This window comes from Misgurnus anguillicaudatus, chromosome 2 (genome assembly GCF_027580225.2).
Source record: "Misgurnus anguillicaudatus chromosome 2, ASM2758022v2, whole genome shotgun sequence".
Taxonomy (NCBI): domain Eukaryota; kingdom Metazoa; phylum Chordata; class Actinopteri; order Cypriniformes; family Cobitidae; genus Misgurnus; species Misgurnus anguillicaudatus.
In genome coordinates this window covers 11,536,524-11,554,670 of record NC_073338.2, presented here as the reverse complement: position 1 = coordinate 11,554,670, position 18,147 = coordinate 11,536,524, and the positions used below count along the sequence as shown (strand labels likewise).

Here is an 18,147-nt window from a genome sequence, read left to right as displayed (position 1 = left end):
TTTCAGCTAGTTCATGTGTTCTGAATGAAAACGCGTTGTGGAAACGTGTTGGTAGGCTAGTGCTTTTTGTCCCTCTCTACTATTATAGTTTATCAGTATGCAGAACGACATGGAAGCCTTCTTGGACTTACCCGTTCAATGTAAGTAAAGAGGAGAAATTCTAAGCTTACAAAGAAAAGTCAGATCACTGGCAGAGGTCATTTGACACCAACGAGGACATATTTATGAATAAAATCAAAATTGATTTTGAATAATAAAACACTTAAAACCCTACTTACTGTCCCTTTAAAGGGAAATTCTACAGCAATCTTTATGGCAATCTTTATAAAAGATTTGTAAATGTTTTATGTTTTGTAGCTGTAAAACGTTATAATGATACGATCAAATGTTGCAAATACGTCTGCATTGTACGCTTCATCATCTATTTAAACGTACAAAATATATTTAGTGTTTTTGAAAGCTACGTATTAATACTACGTATTAACAGTGAGACCAGGCTGGAAATTAATGTGGATTTTCTGTAAGGCTTCAACTTGGACCAGTAATTGATCACCTACAGTAACAATGTCCTGTGAATGACCCAAAGCAAAACCCTACAGCAATGACTCAACAGCCACAACCTTTGCATACTGCACAGCACTCACGTTTCCCGTTAAAAATGCAAAACTGTAGTTTAAATTGCATGTTTATTCTGATATAATTAGCAACATAATTGAAGAACATGTGGTCTTTCAGATGTTTGGCTCATTTGCATGATAAGAGAGGAATGAATCACAGGAAGGAATGAAAATAATCGTTTCTTTGGCCAAGTGCCTGGACAATTACAGGTTGAAAACCTATTTTGAGTAACCACACAGAAAATCTATAGCAGCGCTGCTCAGTTTTTAGGATCACTTAAAAAAAAAAAAAAAAAAATGGGGCACCAAATCTGAGTCAAACTACTTTATAACAATTATTTACAGTTATCCGAGTTAGTGTTTGTACTCTCAAAAATGCTGGGTTATTTTCAACCTAAAAAGAGACAAACACCGCAATTGGGATAGTTCACCCCAAAATATTTTTTTTGCCATGATTTACTCATTCTCATGTTGTTTTAAACCTGTATGAGTTTCTGTATTCTGTTAAACACAAAATAAGATATTTTTTGATTTGACAGTACCCATTCACTTCCATAGTAGGAAAAATAAGTACTATGGAAATCAATAATTACCAACAACTGTGTGCTTACAATCATATATCAAAATATCTTCTTTTGTAACCCAGAACATATTTATATTTGACCAAACAATAGATTAAAACAACCCAGCATACCGTGTAAAAACATTGCGGTAGTTATGCAGCTGTTTGAATTTATCTAATTTATTGTCAAGAGTTTGTTCAAAGGAAAATAAATATTAAACATTTAACAAGACTTTGTTTTTACAGAATAAAATGATAAAACAGCCTCATGCAAAGCATTCTGGGAACCATAAATCATCATCAACGTTTTTCAGTTTTTTTTCTGATTTTGGGTCCCAGAAACGCTTTGCATAATGCTTTACCTTTTTATAGCTTTTTCTTGTAAAGACAAAGTCTTGTTAATGTTTAATGTTAATTTATCTTTAAACAAACTTTTGCCAGTAAATAACATACATTTAAATCTACAGTATGTTACTGGTAAACAGCTGCCAGTATTACTGTCATTTCTGCTGAATTTTTTTACAACCCAACTGACATGGTTTGTCCCTTTTTGATCCATGCTGGGTTGAAAATAACCCAGTGCAGATTGGTTTGGTCTGTCAGGTGGCACATATTCATTCCCACTGAAGCTAGATCAGTCTGGACACGAAGCCTATTGTTGGTAATGCCCAACAAAGAGCTCTTAACCAGCAGGGCAGATGTACAGTAAATGAAAGAGACAGACATAATAATCTACCTGAAATACTGCACCGACTCTCTGAATCATTTCTCCTAAATCACGAGAAAATCTAAACTGTTTACATCTGAATCACTGCTAGCAGAGGTCAATACTAGATTGTCATCAAACTTTGCGAATTAGGTCACTGATGAGTCAGAGACTTCCTGTTGAAACAGGAAGTTGAGGTGTGACATATCAAAGGGGTTTTTCATTTCTTAAATGACAAATAATCTTTAGTTACAGGCAAAACCACACTTGCAGATAAAGCATGTGAAAACATTTCATGTTTAATTATTGAAGATTTATATTCGGCCGATAAATAAAACATTTGTAAATAAATCATTTGTAACATAAATAAGTTTAAAGGCATAGATATTTATTAAAGGAAATTCTATTTATGCTTTGATTTATGAAGGTCTCTGTTAAGTTATGATGCTGCTTACGTACAAATGTCGATGAATTAAAGCTACATGTATCTCTCTCTCTCTCTCTCTCTCTCTCAGTCTCTGTCTCTCTCTCTCTCTCACTCACTCCATCTGTCTGCATCTGTCAATCTTTCTCTCCCCCCTGCAGACGCGGCTGTTTTATTTCCGACTGAATGATTTTCTGTCTGCGCTGAAACGAGTCTGCTGTGCTTTAAGGAACAGGAAAGGATGAGGATCAATGAAGCAGATGTAAACAGCCAGCAAACAGAGGTCATCACTTCCAAACACTCTGAACCCATTTAAATATGAGAGGGTGTGACATTGCCAATTTAAGCATTAAAGGCGGAGTCCACGATGTTTGAAAAACGCTTTGGAAAAGGAGACGGGCCGACTACCAAAACACACTTATAGCCATTCAGCAGTAAGGTGCGTGTCTACTAACAGACATCCTTGCCGGGTTGCGTATGCGTGGGGCGGGTCTATCAACAGAAGGTCCAGATTCTATTGGGGTAGGGGCGTGTTTGTTTAGGTGATTTCAAATATCAACATTGGCTTTCAAACATCGTGGACTCCGCCTTTAAAATATATTTTTTCATGTGTATAACATTTCAAATATTTTTAACGTATTGTGTATATTTTTAAGTTGCTATATCACCATGTGCCGGTAGATGAACTGGTATAGCATGGCACTAACAATGCCAAGATCAGGGGTTTATTCTCAGGAACACAAAAGCGGGTACAATTTAGGACACTGAATGAACTATATAATGCTTAAGAGAAAAAATATATATAAATGTTAGTTTCGTATTAAAATAGTGTAAAGTTCCTTTACATAGTTCAGTATTGCATTTTGTTAGCACTGCAAAAGTTATGGGTTTGATTCCCAGGGAACACACATATAATAACTTTATAAAAAATATTTATTTCACTTTTAATATGAATCTATTAGCCTTGGGGATATCTGCAAACTAGTGTAAATGAAAACGTTGACAAACCAACATGATCTCACAAAAGACTTTCTTTTCCATGGCATTTTCACAGATTAGTTACTCAACTGCTTTTTCCTATTTTCAAACCATTGTCGCTTCGGTTTAGGGTTAGATTTGGTGTTTGCTTTAGTATGTCACTTTAAGTATTGGTTTATACATTTTTTTCTAATTTATTCTTTTATATTTTCTAAACTTTAAACAGTTGTCGCCTGGCGTTGGGGTTAGAGTTGGGTTTGGGTAGGGATGTCATTTTATGTAACTCTAACCCTAAACCGAAGCGACAATGGTAAGAAAATAGGACAAAACAGTTGAGTAACCATTCTGTGAGAATGCCACGGAAAATGAGCAAAAAATTCCATATAAGTATACGAAGCATACAGTCTCTTACTTTCGCCAATAAGGATCTTTGATTTTAATGACATCATTCTGCACTTATGTGGCTTTCACATAGGACGCGGTGTGTAAAAATGAAACCCATTCATTTTAATGGCTTGCGCCGCGCGAGGGTAGTTTGTTGTTGCGTCGAGCAAACTAGTTTAACTTTAACGCTGCTCTCTGTGACGATTACCCGCGCGGCCAATAGAAATGGGGCATCCAAACAAAATGGACGAAAAGTTTATACTCGGAATTCCCGGAGCTTTATAATAAAAGTTTATGCTCCTACAGAGACATCGGAGGGTAAGCCGTATCATGGAAACACCTAGCAATTCAAGTTGGCATGTCAGGTGTGCTTTAAAGGAAAAGTATGTAGTATTGTGGCCAAAACTGGTATTGCAATCTCACAACTGGTGGCCAATACACAAAATGACAACATAAACATCAGTTGAGGGCTGCAACTCCACTTTTTCAATGACAATATCCTGGCCAGACCACTGTTGTCAGTGATATAAGTATTTGAAATGAAAATGATTTCTTAATGTCTAGTGACATATCAGGGCCATTTTATGATTAAGTGATATACATTTCTTACATACTGTTCCTTTAAGTCAAGTTGCTTGTTGTAGGTAAGCAGCTTAAAGTTACGTGAAATGTGAAAGCCGCATTAGGCTTCAGATTGCAGGCTATGAGGTTAACTAAACGTTACTGGCTATTATAAAAGAGGGAGGCGCCAATCAAGCAATCCACCCGACAGGAGCATCCTGTTTTAGTTTTTAGGAAAGAATGCAGTTAAAACAGGAAAGCGATTTTTTCCACCATCTGAAGAATAAGACCTGCCTGAAATTGTCATTTCGAACTTATATAAGAGGGCATTGGGGCAGTTTCCTGAACAGGGTTTAGATTAAGCCAGGACTAGGCTTAGTTATATTAGAACATTTAAGTAGTTTTTAGAAACATAACTTACAAAAAATAATAGTGTGCATCTTGAGAAAAAACAATGGCACTGATGTATGTTAAGATAATGTCAGGGCAACGTGTTATTAAATTAAGGCAGCTCAAACATGCATTTTAGTCTGGGACTAAGATAACTGTCCGGGAAACTGCCTCATAATGTTTAACGACACATATATTTAACTAAACATGATTAGGATATTTAAATAAACCATTTAAAATGTCCCACCCTAACTTCCTGTTTCAGTTATGTCAACGCATCAAACACGTGCATTTTAAGGCACTTCATTGGGTCTTCAAATGAACTGCAAGTCATCTGCCAAATGCATAAAAATGACAGCAAACAGGAAAGATACAATTGTGCTTTTGAAAAGTTTTGCACAACAATGCAAACCTTCAAAATTATTCATAAATCCACAATAAACCCTGATCTATATTTTCTTATATATCCATGCAAATCCTTCATTTGGTCCAGGTCTGTATTGGGACTGATCTTAAGTACAAAAAAATTGCTCATGACTGCTTTACAGCCAGATCATTTTCAACCAATGAGAGCATTTGAATTTAATTACTGTATGAGCTCTTCAATTACTGTGGTTATTAATGCTTTTCAGATAAGTTGACCCCGATGTCTAATCCTCTGCTGGTAAAAATGTTTCTCTCTCACTTACAGTCAATGGTTTTGCTGTCGTCCAATTACCTTTATTACTTCCCAAGAGTGATGATTGGTTAGCTAAAGGTTTAAATGTGTTTTAAAAAACATTTCCATGAAATGGGTTTTTGGGTCAAATGAGATAAAAAAATCTACAGGGATGTACGCCTAAAAAACAAACAAAAAAACAACTATAGTTGGCATATTTTCAGCATTTACCATTTGAAAAGTATTCATTGTAATCACTCTCACAATTTACAATAATACAGTAAGATGACAAAACCACATTGTGTGATGGGCAGGAAATAAGTGTTTTTAAAGCAACTCAAACAGTTTTGTCATTATATAATCTCTGATTTCCTGTCCTAAACCAAAGTGTCATCTAAAGTATCATCGAGGATTAAAAAACTTACGCTATGAGCTTCTCTCTCTCTCTCTCTCTCCCCCGCATCTCACAGTACAAGTCTTCTAGCGCTTTCTGAAATAACTGCTCTCCTCTATAATTGCTGACAGGTGTCACATCCCTGGCTTCCTGTTTACCACGGTACCTGAATAGCTCCACAGGCAAACATATGACACATTCATACAAGACGAGCAAAATGAACCAAACAACTCACTCATGTTGAGACTTGGGCTGCAATAAAGATCTGAGTAATCAAATAATATATATATATATATATATATATATATTTTAGTTAAAGCTATACTGGCTGAAGAAACTACAGGATATTTGCAACGTAACACTCATGCACTGTTTAATGCCAGGGGCAGACTTCACAAATAAGGAAAAAAAGTTACAGAAACACTAGAAGATAAAGAAAACAACACAATGTGAAGCTAAAGGTGCACTGTAAAAAAATATCTGTTTAAATGACTTTGCATGAGGCTGTTATTTTAGTAAAAAAAAATATGTGACATAAAACAATCCCAAACTTAGAAGATGAACTAAACAAAAGATATTACGTATTTTAAGTAGTGCTGTTGGCCTTATTTTCCTAAGGTTTAATTTCACAGAATGATAAAAAAAATTGTCATAAAACTATAGACCACGTGCACAATCTCACGCTCCCCAAGGGTAACTTAACTCAGTTACAACTGTTCTCATATCTCAGTTCTCTAAAAATTATATAATTTTTGGTACACTACACTCTAACAAAAACTTGTAATCATAGGGGAACCATTTTTTGTGCTATATAGCACTTATAAGAACCATCCAGGGGTGATATAGCACCACTAATAGCACCAGATATGGTTCTATATAGCACAATATGATTCTGAAGGTGCTACACAGATGTTAGGTGCTATATGACACCTAAAATGGTTCCCCTATGATTAGGAACCAGTGAACCATTTTTAGTGCTATTTTAGTACTAATTTCTATTGAATAATTTGTTTATAATGAATACATTTTACATTAACCCCCTAAAGTGGCGCAAATCCCTTTTGAGTGTGTGTGTGTGTGTGTGTGTGTGGTGGTGGTGGGGGGGGGGGGGTGAAAATGTAACGTGCACCTTCAAATTAATATAACTATGGCTTTTTTTGGGGGTAGAAACCTAATCTTCTGTTTTTCACAGAAGTGTCCGAAGGTAAAAATCTTAATTAAAAAAAATGTTAAAGCAGTTTACATTGCTTTTAAAAAATACAAAATAATTCAATAAAATGTAATTTTTTTTACAAAAGTAATAATGGAAACATGAAGCCACAAGTATCAAGTAGTAAAATCACAAACAAATGTGGTTTCTTTCACACTTTTAGTGGTTTTACCAACAACGGCCACTAAGTGTCAACAGTTTGCTGCATACTCTTGTCACAAATCAATAAATTACTGTCACTGGATTATTATTAATGCAAATTTTTTTTTAAATATACTACATATATAAAAATAAAAAACTACATTCGCTTTTCAATGATATATAGTTTGTCAACATTTTTGAAGATTTATAATATAGGATATAGTGTTATGAATAAATAATTAATATGCATTCCTATGGAAGGGAGGTCATGTAACAAAAAACTGTCACTAATTTATTTCTATCATCAGATGAAATGTGAAAACTACACTATGAGAGCTTTTGAGTTTTAGTTATAAATGTGTAAAAACAAATTTGGCCTACCTGTGGCCCTTGAACTTTTAGAAACTGACTCTCACTATTTCATAATTTTACCCAAATGGTGATGAAATATGATTTCCAACGATATATAGTTTGTCAAGATTGTTTAGGTTTAGAACAGGGTATTAGTGCTATATATAGACCGTTTCATGGGATGCACGTGCGGTGACGCGATTACGCGTCTGGTTCGAACTTTACTTCCGATTTCTGTGTGTTTAATGGTCTGACTAGTTGCTGAAACTGAACAAATGTTTTGGAAATCTATGTGTTGTTTATTTTGCTTGTTATATAAATAAACTACTTTAAATGGATTTTGTTGTTATTTATTCTTAGTGGAGTTTACCGGAAGTTACGTGTTTTCCACGAAAGCCGCTTGTTTATGTTGTTACTGCTGAAACCGTCTATATGTAAAAACAAATTGGGTCCACCTGTGGCCGTGTGACATTTTAGAAATTGACTCTCACTACATCATAATTTTTCCAAAAATAGGTGATGAAATATGAAAACTACACACTTTGTGCTTTTCAATGAAATATAGTTTGTCAAAATTTTTGGGGTTTAGGATAGGGTATAGTGTTACAAATATATAATAACAAAGTGGGCCCACCTGTGGACCCGAGGCATTTTAGAAAATGGCTCTCACTTTGTCATTCCTTTACCAAAATGGTGATGATAAATGAAATCTACACTCTTACAGCTTTCATCAATATATAGTTTGTCATGATTGGAAAAGAATTTACAAGCAAAACACTGAAATAAGTGTAGGCGTCCCACTGCCAGGACAGTGACCTTTCGCAAGATATAAATGTTCTGAGGCACACTTTCTTTATAAATTAATCAATTACTCTCCCTACATAATGTGTTTTATTAAACACTGCTGAAATGTGTATTCTAGAGGCTTAGACCTTTCCAATGATACATCATTTGCCGTGATAGATACAAATTTATATGCAAAATATTTAAGTAAACTCAGGTGTCACCACTTAAGGGGTTTAAATTAATGTAAATATAAGAAAATAAAGCCAATGTTTTCTGTTTTTTAAAAAAAAATGTAGGATTTACAGTAAATCTTTAAGTATAGTTAAATTGCAAGACGGTTATTTAACCTAATGATGGACTTTAAACTTTAAGAAGACCCATTTTTGTGTGTGTGTGTTTTATTTATTTTATTCTTAAAGCTGTGCTTTGTTTGTTGAGATTTGTTATTTTACTTTAAATTATGTTGTTGCTACCCAGTCTCACAAAATGATGTACCTATAGTCACATAATTTTTGATTCTTTTTAGTGATACTGTCACAAATTTCCGAGTTTTTTCATGATCGTATCACAAATTTCTGTTTATGTGTCATTGGTTACTCAACTGCTTTTTCCTATTTTCAAACCATTTTCTCTTCGGTTTAGGGTTAGATTTGGTGTTTGTGTTAGGATGTCACTTTAACTATTGGTTTATACTATTTTTTTCAGATTTATTTTTTATATTTTCTAAATTTTAAAACATTGTCGCCTGGCGTTATAGGGTTAGAGTTGGGTAAGGATGTCATTTTATGTTAATCTAACCCTAAACTAAAGCGACAATGGTAAGAAAATAGGACAAAACAGTTGAGTAACCAATACGTGACAATGACACATAAACAGAAATTTGTGATACGATCACGAAAAAACGCGGAAATTTGTGACAGTATTACGTAAAAGAATAAAAAAAATTACATAACTATAGGTACGTAATTTCGTGTGACTGGGCTGGTTTTTGCCTTGTCTGTTAATGCACAATAAAAAACGACCCTAAATTAAGGTACAAATCTAGCCAGTAGTAGATTTTACCCTATAGAATAAAACAGTGGGAACAGCAGTATGATAAAATTCACTAATATTCATGATATTTTTCATGCTGTCAGAAATAAAGGTACAAAAGCTGTCACTGGGATGGTACCCTTTAAAAAGCTTCTAATATGTAGCATTTGTATATGTATGATGTACCAATATCTATATTTAAGGTACCAGTTGATTCTTCTCTAAAGTGAATTCTGCAAACAAACCGGTATTTCTGAATTACTTCAGGTCAGGATTAAGCACAATTGAAGCAATAGTATTTGATGAACGTATAATACTAGCCGAGAGCATTTGGTTAATGTCATTTTTAATGGAGGTGGCGTTTAAAGGCTTTAGCATCTGATCTCCTCAATTTGTACCTTAATGGTATATGCACCCATTAGATACAAAGGTGTACTTTTTAGAAAAGTCTCGCCCCATTGACAGCTTTTGCACATTTTCTTCTGGAAGGATTTCTTCTACCAGGTTAAATAGCCCAGTTGCCTAAATGTGGGCTGTTTTATGTTGCCAAGCAACAAAGAAATGGATTAATATAGAATTGATCTGTGGTCACAGGTGTTACATGTACATTGTACAGTATACCCCCTCCTTTATAACATTCAGCTCATCCAGTCAGAATTCAGAGTCACATCTACCAGTTATACTTCAAGTTTTGCCAAAAGAAAATGCTTAATGTACAAACTGCATACTGCAAAACTCTTTGGGTGGTCTGCGATTCTTAGCATTGCTCATAAAAAATGTGTCTTTTCAGTCTCACCAAACACAGCGTCCTCTCCGGGGTCATGCAGCGCGATTCGCTCCATGCATCTCTCCTCCTCGCGCTTGATGACGCAGTTTGAGATCACTGACTGTACGGGCCACATCTGGAACAAGAAACACAACAACAAATAAATAAAGCGAAACAATACAACGACAATGAGAACAAACAGCAGCAGTAGCATCAGCATAAACCATTAAAAACCCCACTAAAAATCTGCCAGCACAAATAAAGTTGACAAAAAGCGTGTCGTGATTTTATTTACCCCTCTGGGGATTAACAGGGGTTTTTACAGACCATCACAGAGGTTTAAGTTATTCTTTGTGTCTTTGCCATCTGCATCAGAGGGTTGTATTTAAGTTAATTGGCATCTCTGTGCCTCCACTGCAGGAAAATCCAGCTAAAACCAGCTTTTGGTGATACAGTGACCAGTTAAACATGGTTTGTAACTAGTCCAAGATGCTCATTTAACTCACTCAACCTGGTGAGTAATCAATTGTAACTATTAATAATCTTGTTCGGTATATATTGGCACCAAAGAGTGCATATTAGTACCTCAAAGGTACATTTTGGTACCACATGTATACATATCTGTACCCACAGTAATGGTACATATTGGGACCTTTTTAAGGGTACTGGGGTGAAAGCTTAGGGAAATATATGGATACTGTTTTTTTCTAACAGTGTAGCTGCTTTTGCCTTTATGAAATGAGTTGCATTAAAATGAATGAATATATTTGGTTTACTTTTTCATTTGACTTTATTTATGGGGGTCTAAATATAGGGGAGTCTATATTTTAAAGGGCCTGTCTGCAGTCGAGCCAGATTCAAGAGAAAATAACATCATCCAGAAATCAAAGATTAGATGAGTGATACTGTCTCACCAATACTGCTGACCACATGAAGCAAGGTGGAGTTCATTTATAGACATAAGCAATAGATATTATTTTTAAATAAAGTTTAAATAAAATGTAAAATTTTGTCTTCTGCTTTCTCAAAACATATTTCAAGAAAAGCTAAATAATACTAACAATGCCATTTACACCAAAAACAATAACACAAAACGTTGTTACTATGGTTAGTACAAAATAACAATGGTTGTGCTACAAAACATGGTTAAACTATATGGTCATAGTAAAACCATGGTTTTGCCAATGGTAATCAATATGCCATTAAACCATACAAAAATAATACTATGTTTAATTGTTGTAAGGGATGGTGTCATATGCTCAAGCTATTTTTATTCTGTTCCCAAAACAAATGTATCTTTTATAGTTAATAATTGAAGACTTTAGTTCTAAAACGCGATAAACATCTTTTTTTTTTTAAATGAGTTAACGCCAAAATCAGTATTGTATCAGGTCAGTATTTAAAAGTAAATTCTTAATTTTACGCAAAATACAATATTAAACATGTTAAATGTGCAATTTGTAAGATATTTGTAGTAAAATATCCAAAAACCACTAGGCCAGTGTTACTATCAATATCTATGATGTTTTCAACTACTTGTAAATCGTGATAAAATTGCCATTCAAAACATTGAAACGGGGCAGTGCAGTCTCCTGTCAATGACGTTAATATCCACGTGACCCTTTGTTACCACCTTTACTGACGTAAAAACACATGACAACAGTGTCGTGTACAAATGCGGAACTATGCATTAGCGCCTGTCGGGCTACGCACTTGTCTATGGACTAAGATTACTCTTTACCGTCTGTCGCTGGTTGTGTCAGAAAAGACAGCTCCTGTTAGCATACGGGCCAACCAAACGACCCAAGAAGAGTTTGAAACAAGACGAGAAAAAGAATGAGGATCAATATCAGTGTTGCATTATCTGGATGAAGAAAGCTTCACGACAACATTTAACTAGACAGAGATGCTGATCTTGCTTGTGTTTTACATGACGGGTGAGTTGTTTTGATTCATAACTCTTCAAAAAGCGTATGCTATTATATCGATCACAACATTAGTGCGTTTTCCCGCGGATGATATAATGCACATCAAGAGGTATTGTACAGCAATAAGACACTTACTAATAGAGTTTGGTACTGAACAGTCTATCACAATTTTACATCAATACCTCACAATAAGATTTGTACTGTCAATAAATTGTGTGAAAAATAATTTTAGATTGTAAGTTTGAACACTTAGGGGTTGTGCAAACCAAAACTTTTACACCCGCGGCCGGCGCATGTTTTCAATTGTTTCCAATGGAAGCTCCGCATTTTTCAAATAAGCCAGCAGCTAGCGGTTTTCTTCCGCGCTGAAAACCGGCACCCGGCGGTTTTTCCGCGCTCAGCACTGAGCGCCGAGACTTGAAAAATATTCAACTTTGGGTAAAAAGCTCCGCTTGTCAATGTCAGTTCTAACACGGCCGTCCAATCACAGTGGAGGAGGGGCGGGACAAGTATCACAGCAACCAACCATCTCACAGCTGACGTCTCAGAGCTACCAAAGCGCTTAGCTGAAAAACAGCTGCCATTCGGCGTTGTCCAGGCGTTTTCAGCCGGGTTTAAAAGTTTTGGTGTGCACAACCCCTTAATTCTGTGCTGTGTTAACCATCGAATTTGGACTCATACTGTAACATCCATGACTAACAATTTCGTTTTGAACATCAAATATAAACTTACTTAATCAAACGCAACATTTATAAAACTTGATTACCTTATCTGTCAACATGATTTCTCGTTCGCGTCTGATTAATGGCCATCAGCGGTTGAGATAAAGACTACAAGTCCCATAATTCCACGCTGCTTCAGAGCGTCATTAATCTACGTCATTTGTTGTTATTGCCGTTTTGGCGCCATCTAGTGGTAAATTCTACTGTCATCTTTAATCTGTCATCTTTTTTCCCCAAAACGGGATAAACGCCAGTCCTCCTTCTCTGCAGAATGCAATAAATCCACTCAACCAATCACAGCGCACCATTCCACGCATTGTAAACAACAATCGCAGCGCGTTGAATACACACAGAATCCTAGTTTCCCACATCTACTTTGTACTTCGTGATCAACAAACAAACAAACAAATGCGAGAGTCACTCGGGAGACGGAAAATGCCGGCTGTTGCTTGTTTTCACACGACAGAATCAAGCTTCTGTCATGCTAACACATTGACCCCAGGGGATCTTATGAAAAACTTTACATTATTTTACTCAAAGTCAACAAAAATCAAGCAGGACAAAAACATTTTACGGCTGATCACTGTCAAAAAAGTTCAGCGACGACTTCCCAAGTATTACAGCACCAATGCCAGTGTTCTTAATATGACAAAGTAAGTGTTTTGATTAATGTCATTAATGTTTATTCTTTTAATCAGTGTATATCAGTGTCTTGGTATAGAAAACACATTTTACTGAAATTAGTCAAAATGGATTTATTGCTCTTCAATTAGTAATTTTATATAGCTCTGTAATATTACAATATTGTTGTCAAATTGTTTTTGTCAATTGTCATTTCTCCTAGATATTCTGGATACCTAAATGAAACCTAAATGAATCTTTAAGACTGATTTAAGATCTTGTTTAAATCTTAAAGCTCACATAACACACGCTGTTTCTGCATTTCTGATGTTAATCTGGAGTAGCCTACCTATAGAGAAGTATTACATCATTTATATCTCAGAAGAGTCTTTAGTTTAATCAGATTTATAAAAGAAAGATTAGCTCTAACAAATCTTTCCGATAACATACGAAAAAATAAAGAAGGAGGAGTTACTACCGAGGAGCGAGTACGAGTCATGCAACACTCTACAACACTGTTTTAACTTATGATTCACTACATGTTCGTGTCATTTATATAATATGCACGCGCCTATTTACAACATAAGACAGAAGTCTTACTTACCGCATGCAACTCATGACCCGGTTGGGACTTTTCAATGAAATCCAGCGCATCAAACACACACGCAAAACTCTGCTGCTACCCTGAATAATAAACTATATCCATTGTTTTCATAAGGCTGACTTTCTTCTCCTTACATCCAAAAACACACTTTTTCTTTCGTGCTATTGTTGAGTTTTGAAAATAAACAAAGCTGTGTCGCGTGATGTGATGTTTGTAAGTTCTAGCGTCTCCCGCTGATTGATGGGTGGGCGGGGTTTTCCGGGGGAAGTGCCCATATAAAGAAGTGATACGTATAGAAACCCATGAGACGTTAGCTGGACTCGTAATCGGAAAAAAAACTTTCCGAAACTTGTACAAACCCTGGCGAAGTGCATGCAGCACAGAAATACTCTGTAACACCCCCAACTGCTTTTTGGAAACTTTGCCTACGTTTAGCATGAGGGAACAACTCTATAACTGTCTTAATAAGTCAGAATGAATGAAATACCATTGAACCACCCCTTTAAAAAATGAAGACCACATTTAAAAGAGGTAGACATCTTACTTATCTTTTCAGAAAAGTGTCAGAAAAAATGGTCAAACAATGATCCCTATAGCCGTCACTGGAATGGTACTCTTTAGAAAAGGAAACATTTGCACCTAAAGAGTTCATATTAGTACCTCAAAGATACACAGTGGTACCAAATCTATACATGTCTGTACCTTAAATGGTACCTTTTAGGAGCTTTATTGATCGCTTGGGACCATTTTCTGAAAATTTTTTCTTACAGTGTAGTGCTATACAATATGTAAAATTTTAAACTGAATGTAAAATTACTAAATTGAATTAAAATATTTCTACATTTTTTATCACGTAATAATGTGTTTTTTAAAAGTACTTTTTCCATTACCACAATTCAAACATTTTACCTTTTCTAACATCAGATTAAAGATAAGACACTGCATGGGAAATTACCAAAATCGAATACAAAAAAGAACAAAATCTTTTTCTTTGAAGTAACCTCTCTTGAAACAAAAAGCAAGAAAAACAGAATCACCATCTAAAAAAAATACATGCACTGTTAAAAACCATCCTTGCTGCATATGATGATACACACACAGTAAACTACCGTCCACATCTGCATCCATGAGAACACATGAGAACTCTTACCAGACTGAGGATGAGGAAGAGCAGGAGAAAGGCCTCCCTTGCCGTGTTTCTATGCATCCTGCTCACTGTTGATTCTGGAGACCTCAAACACGGCCCTATATAATAAGAGACGGTACACTGTTTTAAAATCACACAGAGCTGTTTCATTCAACTGCAGTGTCTGCTATTGAGCAATATGATATAACGCAACAGCGAGGTCATTGTTCTGTCTGGACGACCACCAAAACCAGTTAATCACAGGATCAGTCCCCATCTTCTTTATTACATACTCTGCCATCTGAAATAATAATCTTTGATCACTGAAGTGCATAGGGCCGCTGTGGAGGGAGGGGCCGAGTGGGCAGGGGTTTATGGGAAATGTATGTCAGGCAGATTTACTGAGAGCGAATCTAAAATCTTCTGCTTGCAGTTTTTCAAGATGTGATCTCCACCTCACTGACTGTGACCAACGCATCTTTATGAATAGAGAAAATACAATAGATGAATCATACTAAATAACACACAGTGTACAGACGACACACAATCTTAAAAATAAAGGTGCTAGACGATGCCCTACAAGAACCGTTTTTGTCTGAATGGTTCCATAAAGAACCTTTAACATCCACAGAGCATTTCTGTTGCATTTGCACTGACATTATTTTAAAATACATAAGACTAACCTTAATGAAATGTTGATCTACAGATTTTATAAATGATTCTCTCCTTGGCTTTGTTCTGTTATTGCAATCCTTGTATAGCTCAAAAAGTAACATACAGTTCACTGTCAATCGAACAACAGCTTTTATTTAGATACTAAACACACTCTCTGATAAGGATCTTAATAAACACAGACATTCAGCTCCAGCTGGACACGGGTCTGGCTCTGACCAGGATCTTACAGCCAAGAGAAAAACAGCGTCTGCCAATAATAACCACCATTATTTAACATCATGTGCTTTTTACATTGTTATGACGTTAAAGGTTAGTGTCATCATCAACTCAGTTTTTCCAGCATGCAAGCAGAGACGTACGCATTCTTAAAAAAAAAAAATGTTTTTTATGTTAATATACAAAATGCTTCAAATAAATGTAATATGGCAAGACATGGCAAGGTCAAAAGTGATGCTAAATAAAAAGTCACTACCAAATACTAAAAGAGGCAGAAATAAGACGACTGCCGATTTAGGAATGAGTAAATACCCCAGATTTGAAACAGAAGAGATGCAGTTGAATTAGCATGAAGCCTGAATGCATCTGTGGCGTGACTCACTGCATGCCTTCAGTCAAAGCACAATCTGAATTGATTTATTGATGCTGCTGTGAAGCGTTAAAGACGACAGATCTATTGTAAAGGAAAATCATTAGAATTGGCTGATTATTAGCTTTACGCAGATGCTTTACTGTAACATGCATTGGTTACATTTCTCTGGCAAGGAAAACAAGAATGTGCCTCGTGACGTCAAAACACAATGTCTGTTTTCATTTAGGGAATTTCTTTGCTCTTGGTGTGTATCTCAATAAGAATGTGTCTAGGTCATGTTTTACATCCCAATCATAAGAAACTATATATCAAATCATATTTCAAAAGAGTCTGTTAGATTTTTGCATTGTGACATCATTCTTCCTCAAGTATGTTTCCAGATGCCTTATAAGTTTATGATACTTATACAATTCTCATTATATTCCCATCATCTCTACCCAAATATTATTATTTCTGTATTTATTTACTTACATCTGCATAAATAAAATCGTATAGTAAAATCACAATAAATAAATGCATTACTTAATCCATTTCATTTATGAGGAAAATATACTTGTTATTATAATCACATAAATCTTAATGAACCTATGTTTCGATGCAAAAATATGTTTGTTTATATTTTTGATATCCTTTTTTTCGCAGTGGTGAGATATGACTAGACATTTTCTTAACGTTAAATCTTCCGTCGTCTTTTCAAAAAAAACAAAAACACTGAATTGAACACTGGTTGCGACACACGTTTTGCATCAAATGTATCGTTTTAAAGTGATGTGGATACATTGGTACATTCCCATAAATCAATTACAGAAGATTGTGATGCTAACACAACAGCACATTGGATATTTTACAAACAATTTATCTATATAAAAACACTCACGAGGCAAATGCCGGTACTGTCGTAGTGTACACGTTTATAATGTATCGCTATGGTACTAACCGCGAATGAAAAAATGCGAAGGAAATAAACTCACCATTACAAAAGACGCGATATAATCCCTGTTTTCCTTTACTGTCTGCAAATGCGCTTCATACACCGGGGATTTCAACTTTTTTATCCAGGATAAAAGCAGCCGGTTTGTGTGTATACTGCAGTGGAGAGAGAGATGCTGTTTGATCGGTGATTCCTTCACGAGCTCTGCTGCTGATGCTGACAGACAGTCACCTGAACGGAGCATCACGCAGCCTTACTCACCACTTCACAACTATCACACACTGTATTCAACGTCTTTCACAGAAAACAGTCAACATTTCACCTCATTAAAGACATCATTTTTACACGATGTGAAAAACAGCAAATAAATAATTAAATAAAAACTACAGTAGCGCCATTCCATCAAATAAATGAGCATGAATGTGAGTTCAGTGCATTAAAAATAAAAACACATATAAATTCACATATTATATTAATTGGAATATACAATTCTGCTTGTGTAAAAAGCTCTAAAACTTTCAAATATTTGACATAATAGGCTACTTACCAAAATTACAATTTGCACATTCAAATGAATTTAACTTTCTGATAACTAATTTTATCAGCCTGCTATACTAACATGGTCATCAATCACCATCACTGAATATTCATTCATTAAAATAACTAAACCACCACTGACTATCACTGATCTATAATCATGTATCCTCACTGAACCATCATTGAATAATTGCTGAACCTTCACTGAATCACATCTTACCACCAACCAATCATATCTTACCATAACTTATAGCTATAATAATTTATCAATGCACCATCACTGATTCATCTCTTTCCATCACTGAGTATAATCATTCATCATCACTAAACCATCACTGAATCATCTCTTACCATCACTGAACTATAATCTTTCACCATCACTGAATCATTTCTTAGCATCACTGAACTATAATCATTCATCATCACTGAACCATCACTGAATCATCTCTTACCA

The 18,147-nt window shown here is 35.4% G+C and overlaps 1 protein-coding gene across 1 annotated transcript in view; it reads right to left on the bottom strand.

Moving 5' to 3' along the window:
- Positions 1-17,860, bottom strand: part of adcyap1r1a (adenylate cyclase activating polypeptide 1a (pituitary) receptor type I) — a 41,272-nt gene extending 23,412 nt beyond the window's left edge. The window contains exons 1-4 of the mRNA XM_073872746.1: positions 17,704-17,860; positions 17,197-17,387; positions 14,986-15,080; positions 9,991-10,096 (exon numbers count right to left, since the gene is read on the bottom strand). Of these exons, the coding sequence (XP_073728847.1) occupies positions 9,991-10,096; positions 14,986-15,042 (163 nt within the window). The 5' untranslated portion in view covers positions 15,043-15,080; positions 17,197-17,387; positions 17,704-17,860. The remainder of the gene's footprint in view (positions 1-9,990; positions 10,097-14,985; positions 15,081-17,196; positions 17,388-17,703) is intronic.
- Positions 17,861-18,147: the final 287 nt, after the last annotated feature.